The sequence below is a fragment of the Lissotriton vulgaris genome, chromosome 9 (assembly GCF_964263255.1).
Source record: "Lissotriton vulgaris chromosome 9, aLisVul1.2, whole genome shotgun sequence".
NCBI lineage: Eukaryota > Metazoa > Chordata > Amphibia > Caudata > Salamandridae > Lissotriton > Lissotriton vulgaris.
The window spans coordinates 488,769,787-488,793,969 of record NC_141697.1 but is presented as its reverse complement, the minus strand read 5'-3'; the positions used below and the strand labels follow the sequence as shown (position 1 = coordinate 488,793,969).

General features: G+C 49.1%; 1 protein-coding gene across 1 annotated transcript in view; it reads left to right on the top strand.

Annotated features, from left to right (window-relative positions):
• Positions 1 to 24,183, top strand: part of PRKCH (protein kinase C eta) — a 773,184-nt gene that overhangs the window by 700,057 nt on the left and 48,944 nt on the right. Inside the window, exons 11-12 of the mRNA XM_086937948.1 lie at positions 16,674 to 16,812; positions 22,272 to 22,460. Of these exons, the coding sequence (XP_086794074.1) occupies positions 16,674 to 16,812; positions 22,272 to 22,460 (328 nt within the window). The remainder of the gene's footprint in view (positions 1 to 16,673; positions 16,813 to 22,271; positions 22,461 to 24,183) is intronic.

Genomic DNA, 24,183 nt, shown 5'->3' with positions numbered 1-24,183 from the left:
GGACCGCTCCTGGCTGTTTCGGTTTCCGAGTAACCACGATGGGCGAGACCCAGGGGATGGGGCCTGAGACCTTCTCGATGATTCTGGCCGCTTCCAGCTTGTGTAGTTCTTCTTCCACTAGCGGCCGAAGATGGAACGCAATGCAACGGTGTCGCAAGGCTACTGGTTGCACTGTGGGGTCCACGTGTAAATGTATTTCACGACCTTTGAAGCATCCAATGCCCTCAAATAGATCTGGAAAGTCCATGAGTAGTTGTTGCACCGACTCTTCGTGGACTCCAAAAGCAAATGTAACCACTCCCAGGTCTTCGGCTGTTCTGCAGCTCAATAGCATGCCTTGTCCTTCTTCCGACACGAAGATGTTGGCTCTTGTGACTTTATCCCCATGGCGGACTGCCGCTCGAAACTTTCCTCTGATCCTGAGTGGAATATCTTGTCCATAGGCAAAAACGGTGATTGGGGTGGGGCTGAGGATCGGAGGTGTAGTCATGTTTCTATAGAGTGAAGCACTCATGAGATTTATGGACGCACCTGTGTCCACCACCGCCATGATCTCCTGATCCGCCACCTGGATGGAGCATTGAGGCAAAGTCCTGGTGCGCCGTGTGGCGGTGCCGATCATATGCACCTTGTGCACGGACCGCTCCTCCTCTTCATCATCATCCATGTCGCTATTGCTTGGATCACCTTCCACCACGGTCTGTACGGCTTGGCGTGGCTTGCGGAACCTCTTCGATCGGCACACCTTCTCAAAATGGTTCATCTTGCCACATCCGGAGCATCGTTTGCCCCGTGCCGGACATTCTGGTGCCGGGTGTCGCGGGCCTCCGCAATACCCGCATGAGTGTCCAGATGCCCCCCCCTTGGGTAGGTGTCGTTCTTTTGTGCCATTTGGACGGTGTCTGGACCTGTAGCTTGTTGACCGGTTCCGCCTTCACCGTGGCTTGTAGGGCAGCTTCCATGTGTGCTGCCCTGGCTTTGGAGAGCTCTTTCGTGCGGCCGAGGGTGAGGATGTCGGGCAATGGCTTCCCCGACTCTTCCAGAATTCTCTCTCTCAGTTTTGCAGAGGCGCAACCCTGTATGATTTGTCCCCTCATTTCCTCCGTGACGTCTTGGAACCCACACGTTAGTGCCAGCTTCTTGAGTCTGGTGTGGTATGCGTCCAGTGACTCTTCCGGCAGTTGCCGTGCTTGTCGGAACACAAAGCGGTCGTAGTCCTGGTTCGCCATGGGCTCAAAGTGTGCGTTGAGGGCATTAATCAGGGTATGGTGAGTCTTGGGGGTCGCCTCTGTGAGGGTCCGAGCAATGGAGTGAATGTCTTTGCCGCCAAGGTGGAGGACCATGGCGCGTTTTTGTTCCTTGTGGACCTTCGTGGCTTCAAAGAATACTAGGAGTCTGTCCACCCATTCCTTCCATTTCGGAGCGAGAGTGGAGGGCGCACCCTCCACCACAAACGGTTTGATGGGCGGAATGGTAGCCATCGCCCAGGACGCGCTTGATCAGGCTCGTGGCCAGCCGGGGTGGCACCGGAGGTGGGTCTCGGACGAAGTCGCTGATGACTATGTCCTTGTGTGGACGTGTCGGTGTTCGCAGGCAGGTTGGCCAGTGGCCGCGGCGTGCACCTCAGCGAGGTCAGGAGAGCGCGTGCAACCGGCGCTCTGGGTTCGGATGGTAGTGGTGCGCCTCGGGACGGGTGGACGCCACGTCCCCTCGAGCTGTTAGGCAACACCGGGCGTCTCCCTGATCGCCGTGCTAGGCGGGCCGAGGTGCGCTTCACGCACGTGCCGTGGGGCCCGGTGCGGCACCGGCCGGGGAGGCCTTGCGCAAGAAACTCAGCACATGGCCACTCGTGCCACGATGTGCTGCAGGTCAGCACTGGGCAGCGCGGCTCACCTTCGATGTCCCAGGGGTGGAACTCTTCTCTCCAGGCGCACTGTGCGGGGGTGTGTGAGATAGCAAGGCACGAGCACCACGAGCCACAGGCAAGGCTCACAGCCGCCTCACAAGAAAGTGGGCACACACACACCCCGAGCGAGGATTCGGCAACCACCCTCGTCGCCAATTGTTGTGTCCTGTGGTAGGGGAGTGGTTGCCCTGTGGGTATTAATCTGGGACCTACACTCCGGGGCATCTAGGTCTGACTAGGCCTAACACGTGGCCCTAGAAATAACTCAGTCGGACACTGGGAATAACTTGGTGGCTCGGTCTGCGCGCATCAGAATGCGTGCGTGCGTGCGAGACCTCTTTTTATTATAGGGAGTCACATGACTGGCACGCCACACGCCCAGGGCGTCGGGGTCGTGCCTCCGGGAACATAACAGAAACCACCCCTGCGTATTCCTGGGAATGTAAATCTCCACACTTAGTTTTAATTTTTTTGTGTGTAGCATCAGCATATATTTTGGGCCAGTGTCGCAGAGAACGCATTGCACAGCAGTCAGGAAGTATTACGAAGCAGAAGTTATTGACCCTCAGGCGCAGTTTACACACTAATGCTATGTGGCAGGCGGGGCCGGCTTTAGCACAGGTGGCGCCCGGTGCTACTATCATTTTTGACGCCGCTACACCACATGACCGCCTCCTCGGAATCTCTCATTACCACTGGGCAAAAGTGCCCCTCATCTCTCCAATCATAAGTTATTGCTAAACATAACGCCCCCCGAGGTCGGGGCGCCCCCTCCACCGTTCAACACCAGTTCGACCTGGTTGCAGTGCCTAAAGCCGGCGCTGGTGGTAGGGACAGCATCCAATAACAGTGATGGGTGGAGCAGAGAGGAAGGAAAAGGCAGAATGGAGGTCATGTCTCATGTATACCAAATTTTGCATTTCCTCAAGGGCATTCTCTTGGTGTAGGGCAGAGTAACGAGTCTGGAGTACATAAAGGAGATGGGTTAAAGTACCTCCTTAAAATCCATATGGGGGACTATGGAGAAAAGAGAGAGGCAGGGGCTTAATTCAGGCTCCTGCAGCCCCGTAAGGGCCCCGTAAGTCCAAGGCCTATAAATATCTGTTAGAGATGGGTGCTTCAGGGGCTCCTCACCTCATTCTACAGAGGACATCTTAATTATTATAACAGGTGAAAATGGATCATTTAAGGGAAGCTACATTTGGTTAAAACACATACAGGGCACGCTTAATGTAGCTTTACATTAACTGATTAATTGATGGACTAGATTGTGGTCCAGAGTAATTATTAGTGGCTAAGTAATTGAAGGAATCCACCAATCACTTTGATTTCCTCAGTGAGACACCATAAGTATGATGATTATGTCCAGGCATGAGTCCCAGGTTTCATGTGCCCTAGGACTCCAACTGCACCATACGGGTGCAACTGGAAGAGACCCAGATAGTCTGTAAGCTATCTAAGGTTTCTTGTGTTGCAGCTCAGAAGGGACCAAAGCTGGCAAATCATTCTGGGGTGTTTGCTTTGGAGCAGGACAAAGGCTGATTTCCATATGGCTGTTTTCTCTCTGAGGTGGGAAAGTGGGAAGAAAAATAATGGACTGAATTGTGACTCAGAGTAATTACCAGTGGCTGAGAATACTTCACCAATAGACTCATCACCTTTTTGTTTTCCATGATCCATTCTGTATTGAATTGGGGTATTAATTGAGGGAAGTGAGGACCCACCTCAAATAATAACCACAATCCTTGTCCCGGTGAACCGCCAAAGTCACTAATTTATCCTGAGCTTAACCCCCTGGTAGCTGGAGCAGGCCTAACTTAGAAGTAATGTGTAAAGTATTAATGCAGTACTCAAACAGTAATAAGGCCAAAACACAACACAAGAAAAATCCCAAATTAATTAAACAAAATAGGGTAAACTTTAATACATATAATGACACCAAAACAACAAAAATCCAATTACTAGAACTGGATTTATGAGTTTTTCAGGTTTAAGATTTAAAATAGAGCCAAAAAGTGTTAAACACCAACTACGGTTATCTGGTTTGGCTTTACCAGGACATGGGTAAGGTTTAAGGCCGATCGCGATGGATCGAGAGCAAAATCCAAGGACCAGGTTCATTCTGGTTAAAAGTTTTACCTTCGGACTTAGGGGTCGATTACGATGTCATTTGGAAAGGCTCCAAACGGCATTCGATTCGTTCTAATCTGATTCGGAAGCCTTGTTTCCGACTGATTCAGAAACATTTCCGAACAACCGATCATGATGTTCAAACCGTTTGGACTGTCCAACTCAGTTCACAACGGCATTCGGAGTAAGCGAGTTTTTCTGAGCAGACTCGTACAGGTCTACGGACTGTGTTTCTGAACTAGCGATTAGGATGTTGGATTTGGACAGCCTTTCTAAATCGGATGCTCCGACATAGATCAGCTGTCGGAAGCTGACTTGGGGGACCCGTAGCAGGCCCCCTTCACCCGGGAGCCTCCGATTCGGGCCTGTGGGGGTGCCCATGAGTCCCTCCTTTCCCATCATGCACAGTGAGGCAGGCAACTTGGGGTGCCCACAACAGAGTGCACGCTGTTCCCCAACCACCCATTTCTTCAATGGGAGCCTGTGGAGTCGGTCGGAACCCAGACTCCCATTGAAGTCAATGGAAGTCAGACCAAATGGCATTCAGAACCATCATAATCGGTTGGTCAGACTCCCAGAATCCGATTCGGTCGGAAACTAAACCAATTCAGTCTGAATGCTTTACGAACGACATCGTAATCAACCTCTTAGTCTCTGTAACGGAAGTCAAAAATCCTCAGCAGGGCAAGGCAGCAGGCTGTGTCCGAAGAGGGTTCCACATCATCAGATAGCCACTGGACGAGGTCTTAGTGAAGCTTTGGACTTTTGGCAGGAAAGCTCCAAGAGGGAGAAATTTGAATTCCACACCCAGAGAAGATCCCTCGCTGGCTAGGTACTTTTCTCTCATTCACCCGTTGAAGATTTCTACCTTCGGACGTAGTCACTTTTTTTGAGCTCGGATTGTTCCAGTGGGGAAAGGTTGCACACAGTAGCAGAAAAGGCCTTCACAGGCCAGATATCTTCTTCATGAAGTCTAGCTGACTCGTATTTGCTGCATTGGAGAAGAATGTAGCTGAAGCACCCTGAATCTATAGCTTTTCACTACAGGCCGTGGGGTAGGAGCTTCGAAATCGAGCTCCCGGCACGGACGATTAATATCCAAGTTGTGCCCCCCCCCCCGTTATCCCCCACCCAGCTCCTGGCACCCCACCGGATCACCGAGCCAGGAAGTGCAGCCTGACTCGCGTTCTCGAAAAACAGGGACTGTCCGCCAGATCACACTCACAGGTGATCCGCGCTCCCCTTGCCTTCACGCGACCCCAGGACACCTCCTGAGCAAAGCCTTACTGGAGCCGCCTACAACGACCTCTCCGCGATCTCAGCTACTGCTGGGTCGTCCGCCACTTGGAAAAGGGAGATCGGGCACCGCTTGGACAGAGTCTCTTGGGCTGCTTGCCTCTCGCCGATCGCCGCCTCCAGGCCTGACTTCAAAATGGCGGGTCGCGAGGACTCCTCCTGACCGGAGCCTCACCGGAACTGCCTGAACCGACCTCCCCGCGGTCTAGGCTGTTGCTGGGTCGTTCGCTACATGGAGAGGAAATGTCCGCCACTGCATAGGCGAAGTCACCTGGGCTGCTTGACTCTCGGTGATCGCCACCCCCGTGCCTGACTTCAAAATGGCGGATCGCGAGGACTCCTCCTGACCGGAGCCTCACAGGAGCCGCCTGGACCGACCTCCCCGCGGTCTCGGCGGTTGGTGGGCCGTCCGATACGTGGAGAGGGAATGTCCGCCACCGCATAGGTGAAGTCACTTGATCTGCTTGACTCTCGTTGATCGCCACCTCCGCGCCTGACCTCAAAATGGCGGATCGCGAGGACTCCTCCTGACCGGAGCCTCACCGGAGCCGCCTGGACCGACCTCTCTGCGATCTCGGCTGCTGCTGGGACGTCCGCCACATAGAGAGGGGATATCCGCCACCGCATATACGAATTCTCCTAGCTGCTTGACTCTCGCTGATCGCCACCTCCGCGCCTGACCTCAAAATGGCGGACCGCGAGGACTCCTCCTGACCGGAGCCTCACAAGAGCCTCCTGGACCAATCCCTCTACGATCTCGGCTGTTGCTGGGTCGTCCGCCTCATAGAGAGGGGATAGCCACCACCGCACAGACGGATTCACTATAACTGCTTGACTCTAGCTGATCGCCACCCCCGCGCCTGACCTCAAAATGGAGGATCGCAAGGACTCCTCCTGACCGGAGCCTCACCGGGTCCGCCTGGACCCCCCTCTCCTTGATTTCAGCTGGCACGAGGACATCCAACACAGAGAGATCCACCAACGCACAGACTGATTCGCGTGTCAGAGCTGCTGGAATCTCACAGTTCGTCACCACCTGCGCCTAACCTTGAAATGGCGGACACCAAGGACTCTCCGGCCCGAGAACACCAGCTATAACGACCTACAGGACTCGGTGGCACAGGCTTAGGTGAGTCGTGCCGGCGTGTAGCCCAGACGACCTGACTCCTGCCCTCCCGCACCTCCTAAGCTAAATACCGAAGCTAAACCACTATGGCTCGTGACTCGCCTTCACCTCCCCCTCAAGTCCTACCTACCCACCTGAAACCCTATAGCCGGAACTCCTTCACCATCATCTCCCCCCCTCCTCTCTACAAAATTGAGACGCATGTTCAAACAGAAACTTATCCGCCAACACAGAGAAACCCTAATCACAGACATCTACCACTCGGCCTCCAATGGTCCGATTAAGATGGACCTTATATTCCACACTGAGAGACCGGATTACTGGATCTCCGTGATTAGAACGCAACTATATATCGCCAAAACCACATCTACTTCCCATAGTTGCAAACTAACCTCTATAATCCCTTTCAGATCGGTCGGAAGAGGCTACACAACCGTGACCATCTACACCAATGGCCCGGTCCTCATCCAGGCCAATAATGAGAACCTTGAAGCTTTCGACTCCCTATTTCCGGCATTAAGATCAGCCCTCCCAACTCTACCTCACCCGCCTCAATCCCTACACCGCCCACATCTACAGCTAACAGAGAAGACCATGATCCTCTCTTCCACGATACCACTACGGCCTGCTACGCTCCTCTTCTCCCCGCCACATCCCAACGCACGCTTACACCCTTCTAGCCACAACAGGAAACTCTAACCACACCTTCAATTCCACCTTCCAACCACCACACTTCCCCCATCTACCGCTTCCCACATCCCCTTACAGAAAACACTACCTCGCCAACAGGTACCCCCTTCCCCACGAGCCTCATCCCAGATCTCAGACACTCAAAGCCTTCCCCTGTCTCTGCCCCTCCTCTTTCTTCGACTTCTCCCTCAAATCCGATAAAGGATAACCCGACTTGCTCCTCCATCAAGAGATCTCAATCCCTCAACCTGAACCACAACACGCTTGGTGTTACCCTAGATGCCCCCAACCCCGCCCTCGATAACGTGTCACAGCGTCTCACGGCTCTTGAAAACCAGATTGACGCAATCTCCCAGGGGTTAATGGAAATCCTCTCTAACCTAGGTACAGCCCACAGACCCTCGAAACCCCCTCCGTGGACATCCCACACCGTCAACGCTAACAGCCACCCTGGGCCCACAGAAACCCCTAGTACCCAGCTTCACGATCCCCCCTACAGGGTCTTGGGATCTTGTCCACATAAGGCCGCAAAAACCGGAGTCCCCATCCCTAGGACCAAGACCCATACTCTATCAGATGCAAAACACCTGACCTCAAGGCCTTTCAGAACAGAAGCACCTATGTCAGACAGTGAAGCAGCCTTACTAGCTGCTGCATACGACACTCCCGCCTTAGACTCTCCCAAATCCAAAATCCAAGTGATCACAAGTCACCGGAAAGAGTTTCCCAGCACCAAACCACTGAGACACCGTGCCCTCACCGCCATACCTAGGGAGACTAAAGATAGAACTGCCAACAATCAGGAGCTTTTCACTAACTGCTTACTAATCAACTGCAGATCGGCCTCACTACACGCAACGGAACTAGCTGAAGCTATCCTCACTCATGATATTGACATTGCATTCCTCACGGAGACCTGGCTGAATAAGATGTCTCCTCCCTGCCTAGACATGCTGGTACCACCTGGCTTCTCCCTCATCACCAAAGACAGGTGAGATCAGCGAGGAGGAGGGGTTGCTATCATCCACAAGGACAGCTTGGGCATCTCGGAAACCACCTCTTTTGATTACGATTCATTTGAATGTTTATCCGCCATCATCAAGACCAAACATAATGATTCTTTACTATGTCACCTGCTCTATCACCCTCCTGGCAGAAATAACTAATTTGGAGAACAACTATCCGACCTGATAGCACAAGGCACACTCAGGAATTCCAATAACTTAATTCTTGGTGATCTGAATCTTCGATGGAACGAGACACACAATCTTCTAATCCAATCGCTATCCAGCCTCCTCTATGATAACAACCTTAAACAACACTGTACTGAGGAGACTCATTACAAAGGAACCACATTGGATGCCATCATTTCGCAAAAGAAATCAATCACGGTCAACCACATACTTCCCGTTGACTGGTCAGACCACCACATGTTCCTATTTCATATCAATCACCCCACTATCTCTCATCAACCTCCTCAAGACCCCCCCAAATGGATGAGAAACCTCTCCCAAGTACCCCTGGATATCCTGGAAGGTCAGTTAAGCTCACTTCTACCGGACAACAAAGCCCACCTCTCCACCAATGACCTCACTGACCAGAATAATTCCGAGCTAGTGTCCATACTCGACAAATTAGCGCCACTAAAGCTCAAAAGAAGCAGAGCCATCCCATCCAGAACATGGTTCAACGCTGACCTCAACGCAGAAAGGAGAAACCTAAGAGCCAAAGAAAGAAAGTGGAGAAACAACCCAACCGCCATCCTCCGCGACCAACTGAAATCAGCCCGCAGGAAATACAACAACCACATCAAGAACAAGAAATCCAGCATCTTCCGCGAGGCACTGGACAAGGTCAAAAACAGACTCAAGGAGCTCTACAGCATCATCAGACAACAAACCTCCAAGCCACTGTCCTCATCTGTACAGGTGTCCAAAGAACTATGTGACAACTTCGCCCACTTCTTCAATGATAAGATCGCAAGACTCGAACTATCACTAGACATCAACAAATCACACCCCAAGAAGAGCAGCACGGCTGTACTTCAGGCCCTCTCTCCTGGCTCTTCTCTAACCCCCTGGCTCAGCTTTCGCCCCGTTCTAGAAACAGAGATAATCTTGTTGATCTCGACCTCCAAACCATCAGCACATATCTCAGACCCCATTCCTCCCCTACTAATCAAGAAAATGAAGCACGCTTTTACACCTATATGGGGCAAAATCATAAATAGCTCCTTAAAAAATGGAGTGGTCCCTGATTGCCTAAAAATGGGGCAAGTCAAATGGAGCACTTTGTAGTCTGCTGAAAAAACCTGGTCTTGACTCAACAGACTTGAATAATTTCAGACCAATATCTAACCTCCCCTTGCTCTCCAAAACACTTGAACGATGCGTACTTCTGCAACTGACACAGCATGTGGACAACATCAACCTCCTAGACCCCCTCCAGTCTGGCTTTAGACAAGGCTGCAACACAGAAACCGTGATGCTGAACATCATAGATGATATCCATGGATCTCTAGACTCAGACAAATGCTGCCTCCTCATTCTCCTTGACCTTTCTGCAGCATTTGGACCACAAACTCCTCAGCAAGGCTCTTCAAGGAAGAGCTGATCTTGGCGAGGTAGTTCTCAAGTGGTTCTCCTCATTTATACACAATTGCACGCAAATAATAAAAATTAAGAACTTCACCTCCGAAACCCAGCAAGTCAACAAGGGCGTTCCCCAAGGATCGGTGCTCTCTCCTCAGCTTTTTAACATCTATATGGAACCGCTCTCTAAGCTACTCAGAAAAGCCAACATCCGCTTCCACCTCTAAGCGGATGATACACAGATCTATCTGGAAACTTCCTCTCTCAATGACATCCAAAGACTAAATGATGTCCTGAAAGATGGACCCTACATTCCTAACAAGGATCTCAAACTGGCCACTCAATCTCTGGTACTGTCAAGACTGGACTATGGGAACGCAATCCTATCAGGTATTCCTAAATCGCACCGATCAAAACAACATTACAGGCGGCAGCCAGAATGATCACCGGCATCAAAAAATCTGATCACATCTCCCCGGCACTCAAAGAACTCACATGGCTCCCACTAGAAATGCGAAGTAACTTCAGAACGGCCTGCCTAACCCACAAAGCCCTCCATACCGGCAAACCCGAATACTTGGCTAAAAAACTCAACAAAGCAGGCCAAGCCAGGAATCTGAAAAGCTCTAACTCCTTCCTGCTCATCTTACCTAAAACTAGAAAGAAAAGAACAACGGACTGCTCTTTCACGGGAAACACCCCCAAAATCTGGAACTCCATCCCCCCGCACATCAGAACCATACCGTCCTTTGTGGAATTCAAATGTCAACTCAAATCCCTGTTCCTTATCCGTTCCCTTGGTTGTGGATAACTCGGAACAGACAGCAAACCCCTGAACTATGCGACTGCACTGAATCTTGTAACCAAAGAAGTTCTGCATTACAACTATGCACCTCTCACTTTAACACGCGTTGATTGCTAATACCTTTCATATGTCATGCTTTTGTTGATTATATGCTTTTCTCTTACTGTAAAGCGCTCTGTTACCCTCGGGTCTTGCAGCGCTATAGAAAACTTCCTAAATAAATAAATAAAATAAATAAAATAAAAAGCTCAGCTGCAATGCACCTTTGTCAGATTGACTTGTTTGGTGGGTCCTGGTACCCCACAGATTCCCAGGTTTGAGGACACTTTAGGAGGAGTATACTGTGACACCAGCCAAGGGTCCGGGCATTTGGGGATCAAGGCTCACAAACGTCAGCCTTATAACCCTTGGAGTCCACTTCTTTGTCCTTTATCCAAGAAGGAGAGCATGTTTGGTCTTCAAGGCTCCTCTAAGATCATCAACAGCAATTCCAGCCCACTTCTATTCTTCCACAGGTCCAGAAGTGAAATCATGAGAGTCCTGTGGATGCCACATTTATACCCAGGGCCAGTCTGTGGTTGGGCGAATCTTATGGCCACTCTTTAACCAATGGGATAATAGTCCCCAGGGTGACCTTACCAACTTTTGTAGTACTTCTTGTGTGTTTTACTGTTATGAATACCAAATGCCCTTCTCTGCCCCAAACCAACAAGGTAGAACATTTGTCTGGGGTTACTCAAAACCGGTTCTGGGCATGGTGCCTAACTGGATAGCTGAGCAAAGGGAAGGGGCGGGGCCAGGTTATACCTGCATCTGCCTGTGATAGTGTATACACTTCAGAAGTTAATTAAGTTTCTTGGCACAGCGCAAAAGGTCATCCTGCCAGCGAAATAAAATGCCTCCCTACACCCAAGGCCTTTGTCTTAGCTTTGGGAGCAAGTTCACACCTCATCAGAGAGCTATACAGCTCCTGGGTGACAGTTGGAAGCTCATGCAAATGAGATTCTAGGGGCTTAAATTCATCTTTCTAAAGTACCAGTTTTATAATATTTATTCGAAATCCGAATTTGCCAATTAATTGGAGTTGCAACAAATATTTTTAAAAGTCCATAAATGAACTCAGTAGCTGCTTACTGATGGGAGATAGAGACTATTAGATTTAATATTGTCCTGCAGTCATGTTTACATTGCCAATATATTACAGTAAGTGACATTTTACCTATAGGCATTTAGCACACTGTGGCACCATATACTAAAGACTTAGGGCCCGATGTAGGTAGGGCTTTACCGATCGGTATTGGCCGAAAATACCGATTTTTGGCCCTTACCGATCGGTAAACAGCCATCGAGATGTAGGGAACCAAAAACAGAACGAATCGGATAGAAAACCGATTCGGAATGAGTACCGAATGGGAAAGAATCCGATACGTACATACCGAAAATCGGATATGTAACGAATCGGAAAAACACCGAATCGGTTACAAAGACCGAATCGGTCCTTGTACCGATTCGTTAGTGACACCGAATCGGAAAATCACCGAATCGGTCCAAGAACCGAATCGTAAGTGACACCGAATCGGAAAATCACCGATTCGGTCCTTGTACCGATTCGTTAGTGACACCGATTCGGAAAATCACCGATTCGGTCCAAGAACCGAATCGTAAGTGACACCGAATCGGAAAATCACCGATTCGGTCCAAGAACCGAATCGTAAGTGACACCGAATCGGAAAATCATCGATTCGGTCCATGTACCGAATCGGAAAAAATACCGATTCGGACATGATCCGAATCGGAAAACATGCCGATTCGTATGAATCTCCGATCGGGAAATTCCCCGATTCCGACAGTTGGGGAGATGTAGGGAGGCACAGAAACACCGAAATCGGCTCAAAATCGGTAGAATTCACTCGGTATTTACCATGGATTGCAATCAGGTGGTAACCAACTCCAACCCATATAAACAGTCCCAAAATGCATTGCAACTTGCAGGATGGCAGCTTTCTATGTCATTGCGAGGCGGCTACGGCTACAGCAGGAAGAACAGAGGGAATGGCTACGAAATGAACAGGTCTACAGACAGAGGATAACCCTGTTCATGCTCACTGAGGCTGAGATCCTACAGAGATACAGGCTGGACTCTGACACCATACTTGAGCTCATCAGGGACCTTAAGCCATACTTGGACCACCACACCCCAAGGGCACACGCCATCCCTGCGCACGTCCAGGTGCTATGCAGCCTACACCTGGTAGCGTCTGGTAGCTATCAAAGTGGAGCAGCAGCAGCAGGAGGGGTGAGCCAGAGCAGCCTGTCAAGGTTCTTCCACATATTCCTTGACGCCATGATAGACAGGATGGAGCAATACATCTCATTCCCTGCAACCCACGCAGAACTGCTACAAACCAAAGCAGACTTCTACCAGATGGCGCAGTTTCCCCAAATCATCGGTTGCATAGATGGCACGCATATTCCGATTTGCCCACCAGCGGACACCGAATACATATACCGCAATCGGAAATCGACACACACCATCAACGTGCAGGTGATCTGCAATGCCAAGTGCACCATCACAGACCTGGTAGCAAAATTTCCAGGGAGTACCCATGACTCCTATATATTCCAACAGAGCGGCATATATGCACGGCTGATGGCTGGCGATTTTGGAGAAGGATACCTCCTAGGTGAGCCACATCATCAGACCCCCATAACACATAGTAGGTAGGTGTAATACATGTATGCATGTGTCTAATGTGACCCCTTTCTCTTCCAGGCGACAGTGCATATGCCCTCCGCTCATTCATACTCACCCCCTACCTCAACCCCTCCACACCCAGCCAAAGGAGGTATAACCGGGCCCACATACGCACCAGGAATGTTGTTGAACGGACCTTTGGCATCTGGAAAAGTAGATTCAGATGCCTGCACAAGAGTGGAGGTGCAAGGCAGTATATCCCCATCACCTGCTGCAAGATCATAGCTGTATGTGCAATGTTACACAACCTTGCGGTCAAGAAGGGCACTGAGGTGGAGTTGTCTGACTACGAGGACTATGACGACGACGAAGCTGTGCCACTGACACAGCCAGCTGGGGTGTGTACGCCATGTGATGGCAGATACAGACGTGAGGAGATCACTGAGAACTATTTCTGACTGAGTACAGATGCAAAGACAGCTAAATGTTGCTTGGAAAATAAAATTTTTAATAGTGATGCACCACAGTTACATCACTGAAGTGCATCAAAAAATGGAGTCTGTAAAAACAAATAAAGTCCAGGGTTCTGGTTTGCTCATCCCCCCTTGCCAGCCTATTTTTTGGCCCGCTTTCCAGACCCACTGGGGTGTCCCTCGGCCCCCTCCGAATGGCCTGCAGCATCAGCGGATCGCCTGGTGCTCCTCCTTGGCTCTGATGCAGCGCTGGCCGGGCTGCTGCGGCTGCTGCTGTCTCCAGCATCACCCAGGTCCAGGGCAGGATTGGAGGCGGCGTTTGATATTAACATGGCCTCCATGGCCGTGGTGATCCTGGCCATCCCCCTGGTCAGCTCAGCCGTATGCTGACTGAGCACCGACTCCTGATTTGAGCTTCGATGGCACAGCTGTGCGGTCGCCGCTGCAAGGCGGGCCATGGCCCGGTTGAGCACCCGGGCATCCCTCCTGCGCGCAACCTCATGCTCCTCCTGCCTGGCAGAGGAGTGGGTGATGGCAGTGGTCAGCCTGCCCAACCCTGCTGCCACCTCCTTGTTGCTGTCCACAACAGCCTGGAAACCCTTCACCAACTCCCCCATCTGCAGGTTGTGCTGCAGGAGCTGGCGTTGGCAGGCCATGGTGGATCTGGCCTGTTGGCGCTGGATTTTGACCATCTGGCCCTCCAGGCCCAGGAACACACTGCCCTCCCGTGCTGGTGCAGCAGTGGTGGTGGTGGTGGTGGTGGCACGGCGTCTGGCACTGCTGCCTCCGGCCTGCTGAGTGGGCAGGGGTGCCACTGGTGGGGGTGTGGTGCTGGCCGGTCCCGGAGCCCCTGCTCCCAGGACAGGTAGGACGGGTGGCAAGGCCACGGTTGTGGCAGGTGCTGTTGTCGGCGGATTGGTCTGCCTTGTAGGGGAGTTTTCAGGTGAAAATTGCAAGGGGGGTGTGCTGGCCAGTACTGGGGAGTGCACTGCTTGGTAATCAATCACCAGGACTCCCTCCATTCCAAGCCCTGGGGTGTCTCCTTCCTCATCCTCATCCTCCTCCTCCTGGCCAGGCTGGCTGGTGCTCGGCCCTGCCACTGCAGTATTTGATGTTGAAGCTCCCTCTGCTGCCACAGTGGTGCCGCCTGATGGTGCCCCTAGGTACAAAGAAGCATTTGTAAACTGAGTGCCGATGTATTACAGTCAGTACAATTATGGCATTCCACATGTCCTTGCATCTCCTTACACCGTGTCACACTGTTTCCTGTCTTGTGATTCTGCACTGACATATTTGGCTAACTTCTGCTACTACATGTACCATGATGCTTGTCTCTTGTATGTTGGTGACAGTACAGTGCTGGTGTTTGCCTATGCATTGTGTCTAATGGGGAGGTGTCTGGTAGGGTGTGTCATGATGCGCATGCTTCTTACCTGTAGCTGTGGCCATCGCAGTGCTGTCCAGGGTCCCGATCCCTACGATGCTCTCCCTCTCGATGGTGCTGGAGACAATTTCCTCCAGCTCGGTGAGGGGTGGCGCCGGGTTCTTGCCTCCTCCGGTGTGTCCAGCCTGCCTTTGGAGGTCGGCCAGCTTCCTCTTCGTGAGGCTGCGGAGGTCGTAAAACCTTTTCTTAAGTTCCTCAATGGACCTGGGGGTGACTCCAGCAGCATTGACCTTCTGGGCGATGTCGGCCCACAATCTCCTCTTGGTGCTGTCTGGCACGTTGAGGGACAGCTTGCCAAAGAGCTGGCGGTGCACCCTCACCACCTCCTCAACCAGCACCTGAAGTTCTGTGGTGGTGAATTTGGGCTTCCTCTTTTGGGAGGACTTCTGGCTTCCTGCCTGATCTGCCATTTTCTCCTGCTCCTGCTCAGTCTGCAACCTCCTTCTCCCACTGCTGCTAACTGTGTGTTGGGCTCAGGCAGGCTTTCCAGAAACTTCTAGAAACTTCTTAATTGGCTGCACCTGCCAGGGTTGCCACTCCCTGTTTGGGTGGGGGAGGGGGAGCCACCTCATTGGCTGAATCGCCTATTGCCGAGTCGGCTTTTACCGAATCGGTAAAATCCGAATCGGTAAAATCCGATTCGGTATTATCCGATTCGGTAAAAGCCGAATCGGTTCATGCAATGCATTCCTATGGGCTTTTTCGCCATGGGTCTATGATTGCCGATTCGGTTTTTACCGAATCGGCTTTTACCGAATCGGTATTCGCCGAATCGGAAATATCCGATTCGGTGGTAGCCGATTCGGTGTTTTCCGATTCGTTGTTGGCCGATTCGGTAATTTCCGATTCGGACCGAGCTGAATCGGAACGTACCGAATCTCATTACCGATGCCGACCGAATCGGTTTTCATTCGGTATTTTTTTCCTACATCTCGTTTTCCGATTTCAGAATACCGATTCGGCCCGCCTCGGTATTTTGAAATCGGAAAATCCCGTTTACCTACATCGGGCCCTTTATATGTAAGTTAAATATGCCAATCAGGGGGAGCACAGACACTTCACTGATGGTTAGCAGGGGAAAAGTGGAGCGAGCTATATAGCTAGCAAAAGTAGGTAAGGTAAAAATCAAGCATTGTATCACAACTGTGGTTCCGATCTTAGAATGTATATTCAGTTTTTTTCTCTGGATTCACATCTATTCTAATGCCTTCTATCTGAGTGATATCACCATGAAAAATTAGCTGGGTCAAAAAATGTTGCACAAAATTAGATGGAGAAAAGAATTTGTTGGAGTGCAATTACAGATTATCACTTTAGGTGCAGAAAGAGCAGACACACATAAATACCTGCATGCATTTCACATGGCAGCTACTCTGCATCCAGTCACGAAACCTCTCCCACAGCAATGTAATTTGACAGTTGTATTTTTTATTCAATAGAGTGTTCAGACAGTATGCGTCATTGCATAATGTTGAAACACTCATAGTTTCTTAGAAATATGTCTGCTTTTTTCCCAGGGATTTAAAGCTTGATAATGTGTTGCTGGATAATGAAGGCCACTGCAAGTTAGCAGACTTTGTAATGTGTAAAGAGGGTATCTTCGATGGAAAGACAACCACAACATTCTGCGGCACACCTGACTATATTGCACCTGAGGTATAGTAAAAGTAGCATGTCTAATAATTTTGGATAATTAAATTGTTTTCATTCAGTGAATGTATAGTCTTTTGTACTGTAGATTAAATACTGAGATGGTACAAAAGATTGTACAGTGTTTCTAAAAAATGCAGGAAATATAAGAAAGGAGACAACATCATATGAAAACCAATGTGACAAAAAAAAATAATTGTGACAATAATTTTAAAGTTATATGCTTTCAAAGTAAAGAGTCAAAGGAACCACCACTCCATCCATGACCCTCAATAACATAGTTATCCCAATATTCCAAGAGTCCCTGGCAGATGAAACCAAGTCACATTGGGGACAAACTTCAAACTACCTGGGAAAGGAAGATGTAACAATCACCAGCAAGGAGAAAAGGAGCACCATATTATAACACGGACCAGTGGTCAAAGAAAATGTAAGTGGCTACAGGCAAACAGGAGCAATAGATTACCAGCCATCCAAGTTTCATCAAAAGGTTCCAGATTAGACGACTCCCTGTTCCAGGCTGGGCCTAGTTCCAGCTAGTCAGAATGTACCCACCCTTCCTCTAGGCTCTTTTCGGTCGACCCCCCCCCCCCTGGCCCCCCCCCCCACCCCCACACCCTAATTTAAAAAAGGAAGGCGGCTGAGCAGGGGATAAGAAACAACAAGCTGACCAGTGCTGACCTGGCCCATAAATGTTCAACGAAGTAGCACCAGTAAAATTAAACTACAGGACAGGGTGTCGCAGACTGTAGAGAAAGAAGACTCCGACCGATCCACACCCACCGGCCAGGTAAACCACATTTAACTTCAGCATCCTAAAGTGAAGCAGTCTGAGGAAAAAGAGGAGACATGGACTCTCCATAGGAGTAATGCCATCCTCTGGCTGAAGCAGGTCTTCCACTGAGACCCGAAGCTTGCCCCTTCCCTCATGAAGGGTTCAGCCAACCTGAAAAGGAAGTGAGAGGAGCTGACAGAATTGACGCGGCTGTTTCTGTGGATGCTCTCCAGTCATGGAATAAAACTGGGGAACTGAGGTGAATTCAAAGCAATCAGAAAAAAGCAACCTTACAAAGCATGGAATAAAACAATAGTAAAAAGTCTCATGCTGATACGGCTTGTATTCATTGTATTGAAAAACTGAAAAGAGCACTAGCATAGAGTGAGGACTCAGGAGGGTCCTGTTAACAATATGACATCCTCATTTATCTGAAGGTCGCGATTTATAATTCCAGAAAGGCAGACACAGTCGTCCATCTATCTGAGGGTGGTTAATTGATCACCATCGGGTTATAGTAAGATCTGTTACTTACAACACTTACAAATGGCAGAAAAGCCGGGTGAAGCTCTGAACCAAAACAAGTTATTTGTATTACTATCGAACATTTCTGGCATCCACGTTGAAGGTTCATGCAGTTGCAACCAGCCCATCACATGCTTGGAAGGCCATGGCCCTCCCAAGCACACTAAAGGCAGATTGTACTGAGATACCGAAGTTCTGGCAAGGAAACGCAGCAACAGCTCTTACACCTGTGCATGTCTTCAAAGAACGAGCACTTTGTAGTCTGTGATGTTATTTTGCTCATGGAACCCATGTATCTCATTTACTGTGTTCTGACACCCTACGCCCCCACTACCTGTTCCTCACTGAGGAAGGTGCACGCCTACCTTGTTGGGTTTTTGCATTACAGTGCATCAGCTGTGGATGTTCAACAAGACACTGCCCCCCTTTCGTGGCCCTTCCACAGCAGTAACACCAATGCCTGATAAATTACTTTTACCTAAAATTGGTGACGTGGTGCTCCGGGTTTGATGAGGCCCTGGAAAGCTGTCCCCAAGTATTCCCTTGAGTCAGCAGGGAGCTTAACTCAACCCTCCAGGCTCTCTGCATTGTTCCACCGAGTGGAGAGGCTTGGTATACCCAATCTGAGCTGATACTCAGTAGCCACACCCATGACATAGCGGGAAAGGGATTGACCCACTGAAGGCTACCTTCGCTCTGCCACACTTCCTGCAGCATCTCTGAAAAATAGTGTGAGAAGTTGACCTGGTATAGGATGTCCACTAATTAAAGTGGGCTCCTTGCACCAGTCCAAACAACCCTTATGGTGATTTAAGAGATCAAAGATAACCTTAGAAAGCTATCCAAGTGGTAGTTGTGGAGAGCAGCCTTCAGGCTTAGTATTGAAGGAATGTTAAGCAGCTTGTTTTACCAGAATGCAATCTTATTGTGTTCGTTAAATTAAAGGACAACCACACAGTAATTATGAAAATATGTATTTATTATTATAACACACCTTAAATACCTCACAGTATTTGCTACCCACAGATAACACAAAGCACACAATACTGTAGCACAGAAACAATATTAAGTAACACTAATACACAGTGGGCTCCGGGGGGGAGACCAAACCATATACTAAAATAGTGGTATAAGAAGCATGACTCATGTCTAGAGGTTGTAGAATAACTGGGACCCCAAGGAACCCCCCCAAGGTGAGTAAGGAGGGACCCCATGGAGGACGGGTGGAGTGTGAGAACAAGACCGTGTGCTACGTACAATTCAATGGGAGAGTCGTGGTTGTAGTTTTAGTGTTTAAGGACCCATCCTAGTGGATTACCAGGAAACCCTTTAAAACAGGGGTCTCCAAACCGGTCCTGGAGGGCCAGATCTACGCCAGATTTTTTGGATAACCCCATTGAGATACATGCAGTAATTTAAAAAATCTGGCATGGATCCGGCCCTCCAGGACCGGTTTGGAGACCCCTGCTTTAGAACATAGAAGGTTGGAGAGCCACCCCACCTATGGATACTAAAGTACCAGAGTTACTTACCCAAGGGAAGCCGGGTGCATAGGGTCGAAGTGTTGTCAGAAACCGTTGTCGTTCTCAATGGGAGTCTTCAGAGAAATGCCACTGCTGGAAAGAAGAAAAGTGTCCTGTTGAACCCACAGGTGGATTCTTGATGGAAGAAACCTGAAAGCAAAGGGGACAGAGTCTGGGTCACTCTGGAGTGACCAGAGGCTTGCTAGATGAATGCCCACCGATGTCGGGTGCTTCATGTGTGAAGAGGGAGACCTCGACTTTGCAGCCACCGGGACCAGGAGATGTCGAGGATGACCAGGAGCCGGATACAAGCTGTCCCACAAAGGATGTAGAGTGCTAAGGGGTCGGTGTCTGGTGGGTGCACCAAGAAGCCTTGGCAATGGCAACCCTCGAAGAAGGTCGAGGAAGGTCACGGTTTGGCCCAGCAAGGACCAGGAGTCTCTCCACAGCACGGGGAGTCGGGCAAGCCTGGGGCAACCAGAGGAGCCCAAGTAAAGCAGTATTGTCCCTCAAATGGACTCACAGGCTGAAGGCACAAGAGTCGCAAGGGGACCTTCAGCAATTTCACAAAACACCAACTTGCAGGGCACAGAGTGCAAGGCTGCCAAAGTCCTTTGTAAGAAATATGTGCAGAGATTGGGGATATCAACAGCCCAATGCACTTATTTAGGGATGTCAACAAACATATGCACTTGCAAATGTACACAGTGCACAGGAGTTCAGGTTATGCAGTCCCCATGAGGGATACTGGCCTCAAACTCAGTGAGAGGGCAGCTCAACCTCAAGGGACATAGGAACCCACCACCTGTGTTACTGGAGCCTTTGAAGTCTATAGGAGCTCAGGATCAGCAGACCAGTCAGTTGCGTTATGGTGCCTGTGACTGCAGGGGAGTGACTCTTTCACCCCAAGGGAGATACTTCAGTTGTCTTTGATGCTCCACAGGTCCTGCACAGAACCTGTATGGTGCACGGGCACAGAAAATGCTTTGGACAAAGAGGGAGATGAAGTTGGGCCCAGACGAAGTCCAGCAAAGTCCAGAGTGTCCAGATGGTCGATGGTCTGTGGTTTCTTGATCAGAATCTTGTCCACGTCAAATCTAGGGTCCTACGGCCAGATAAGCCCTTTTGTACCCAAGGGAGAGGGTTGGACAGATTCAGGGGACCCTCCTAAGGGAGGATAAGGACAGTGGGGAGGATACTCCCATGTGCTTTGTCCAGTTTCGTGCCATAGCAGGAGCCAGCGGCTCCCAGGATTGAACTAAACTGGACTATACACAGGGACACCAAGTGTGCCACAGATGCAGACTTTCAGGCACTTTGGAAGTACACCCACCCAGCCCCAATACACTAAATCCTGTCTGGGAGGTGGTCACAATTCCCTGTGACAGGATGCCTTATGTCTTGCCTTCCCCTGCTCAAGCATGGCTCAGTAGTAGGAGGGCAGAAATGTTTCTCTGGTCTGCAGCAACCATTTTGTGCTACCCGGGTTGAGAAGGATGGTACTGGGAAGACCCGTGACCCCACGAATCTTGCTTCAGAAGGGTGGAATGATACCTCCCACACCAGTTAAACCAGTGTGGGAGGTATGATTCCAAGGTGTTTGATACCAAACACCACATGTTTTGTTGCAGCCTTTTTCGATGTGGTATTTTACGCAAGTATATAATGCACTACCTATATGTCTGGCTGTGTCACGGACAACCCGGGAGAACGGTCTCCGAAGGCTAAAGATGGGCTCTGCTCATGCAGGGGCACCCTCTCATGTAAAGCCCAGCACTCTGCCTTCAGGATTATCAAGGCCTGCTAGAGGGGTGACTGATAGGTTTTAAGTGTAGTGACCTATAGATATAGTAAACCTACATTTAAAGTAACTGGTGCATGCACCATCTTACACAGGCTGCAAAGGCAGGCCTGTAATTCCATTTTGCATGGCCTCTCATGGGTGGCATAATACATGCTTCAGCCCATGGGAGGCCTTTGTGGTACCTATGCCCTGGGTACATGGTTACCATATACTAGGGACTGACAAGGGAACCCCAGTATCCAATCTGCAGTGTACCTAAGTACATGCATAACATTTGTAAGTAAAAAGCAGATCTACTGGGGTCCTGATTAGCAGGATCCCGGAGAGACTGGTCAAAACAGTGTAACATCAAGCTAAAAGTGGGGGTAACTATAAGAAGCAGATACTACTTTCCTACAAATAAGGTAGATATTGCTGAAGGAATAGTGTGTCCATTTTCACAACTTGGCCGGTGGTGCCCCCTGAACCACGAAGTTAAAGACTAACCAGACTTCTATCTACAAAGGAGAGAATATACAAGTTAAGGCAGAAGTTATTCATTCTTGTGGGCGATGGTATCTGGAAATTCAGCTGGACTGGCCTGGGGTGATGTCACTCCCACTGTTGAAAGATGACCCCACCCCTTTTTTTTACTAATAAGTAAGGTGAGCACATTTATTCTCTCTTGATGAAAGAGCATATTTTATAAAGACAAAATCAGGAAATAAGCATACCTAAGAGGTAAATATGTTTTACCCATACACTTTGCTTTGTCTGATAATTATCACTACGTTTTTAGTTAACCAATCTGTAATATTACCTTATGCAAAATAGTAAAGCTGCATTTCTGCCCATACAGATTCTGAAGGAGATGCATTATGGTGCAACAGTGGACTGGTGGGCCATGGGGGTGCTGCTGTTCGAAATGCTGTGTGGTCATGCGCCCTTTGAGGCTGAGAATGAAGATGATCTCTTTGAGGCTATTCTCAACGATGAAGTTGTCTATCCTGCTTGGCTCCCTCAAGATGCAGCTGGGATCTTAAAAGCCGTAAGTCTGTCTATTTTCCTTGATAATGTTGTAAAACCACAAAAAAAATATTGCGAAGGGAAACTATCAGCTCCATCACTGCATGACAGAAGGAAAAGGTGAAATTGCAAATGTTAGAATGGAAAAGAATGAGGAAAGTTTGTGTTTTTCAAATTGTCTTCCTTTTTAGGTCTTGGGTTAGACAAGGCCTTTTGATTTTAGTAACATTATCTGCATTATATACTTATAAGAGCTTTCAACCGGCCCTCTTCATCCATTGGTGTGTTCTTGTTTCAGGCATATTTTTCTTCTGTTTACTACAGCATGTAGCACAGGATGGTGGGCCAGCCCACTTCAGCCATTGACTAACTTCCTTTAAGTGATACCATTCTGCTCTGTAACAAGCAGCACACATACACACAAAGTAGTTCCTTTATTACAGAGGCTACTATCACAATGTTTTTGAAACTAAAAGAATATTTTTGCTTATAGGCATTTGTTATATTTTGTCCGTGTTCTGGTACTTTCCACAACAACACAATATAAAACAAGCAGGCAAAAAACCCAAAAACGCTGATAGCCAATTCCCAATTGAATTTGCCAGTGCTTATTTATTTTGAGATCTTTTTAATGTCTCAAACATTGCCAACTTTAAGAATTTTAATTGTTCAAAGTGTAAGAACATCACATAAGCTTTATGAAGGGACTATTGGAAGAACTTTTGTTCAATGGTCAAAGGAACCTTCGTAAAAAAGAAGGGAAATGCAATGAAAGGCAACTAGCTGATACAATAGTATTCCAATACATGTCTAAGTGCCTGATTACTACTTTGGCACAGTTGTGCCAGCACAGCTTCACCAAAGCCGTGCAAGGACCACCAACCTGATTACAAGTTCAACTCATGCAAGCGGACAGTCCTTTTGCCTTTCCCATCGCGGTGCCGGAAAAACAGGAACCGAAATGGGAACAGCAAAAATGTTCCAGCACGGCATGGATGGTAACATCCATGCCGTGCTGGAATTGGGGGTGCAAGCAGACAGACGGTCAATGTTGTGCCCCCATGAATGCATCCCCATGGTTGGGAGGAATGGGGGCCTATACTGCACCCTTTGTTCCTCCGACGAAGCCTTTGCATGGCAGGGAGCCAGCCATGAAATGGCTGGCAGTGAGGGTTCTCGTAATATGCTCAGCAGGACTGCGCCAGTCCCGCTCATCGTGATACATTGGGCCTCCACCGCGCCACCGCCAGGAAAGGGTGGTTCCCTGTCGCAAGTGGTGGCCCACTGCTGGTACGTAATCCAGCAAATGGTGGACCTCTACTGTTGCACCACCGCGAATCCGGCACGTAATCAGCCCCTTAGTCTTTATTGGCTGTCCTATGTGTGAAGTGGTTAATTAGATATCTGTGGGTAATATATTCTTACTCTAGTGACAGAACAGAGAGAACTTATAACATCTGTAGAAAGGTTCCTTAACAAGACAGTTGGCAAAAAAGAGTATTTGTACCTGGCGTTACCGCTAGTTGGTATGTAAACTAGTGGCAGTGCACTACAGTGACGTGAACTATGACTTCGAAATAGGTAGTTTAAAAAACGAACAAAAATTAAGTATTGGTGTGTCTTTTTAAATGTTTATCATGTATTGCACTACAATTACATCATTGTTATTTGTTCACTACCAATTCGTCCACGTTACTCTCACATTTTCATTGTAAATACATTTCTCTGATATCCTGTTCCTTCAA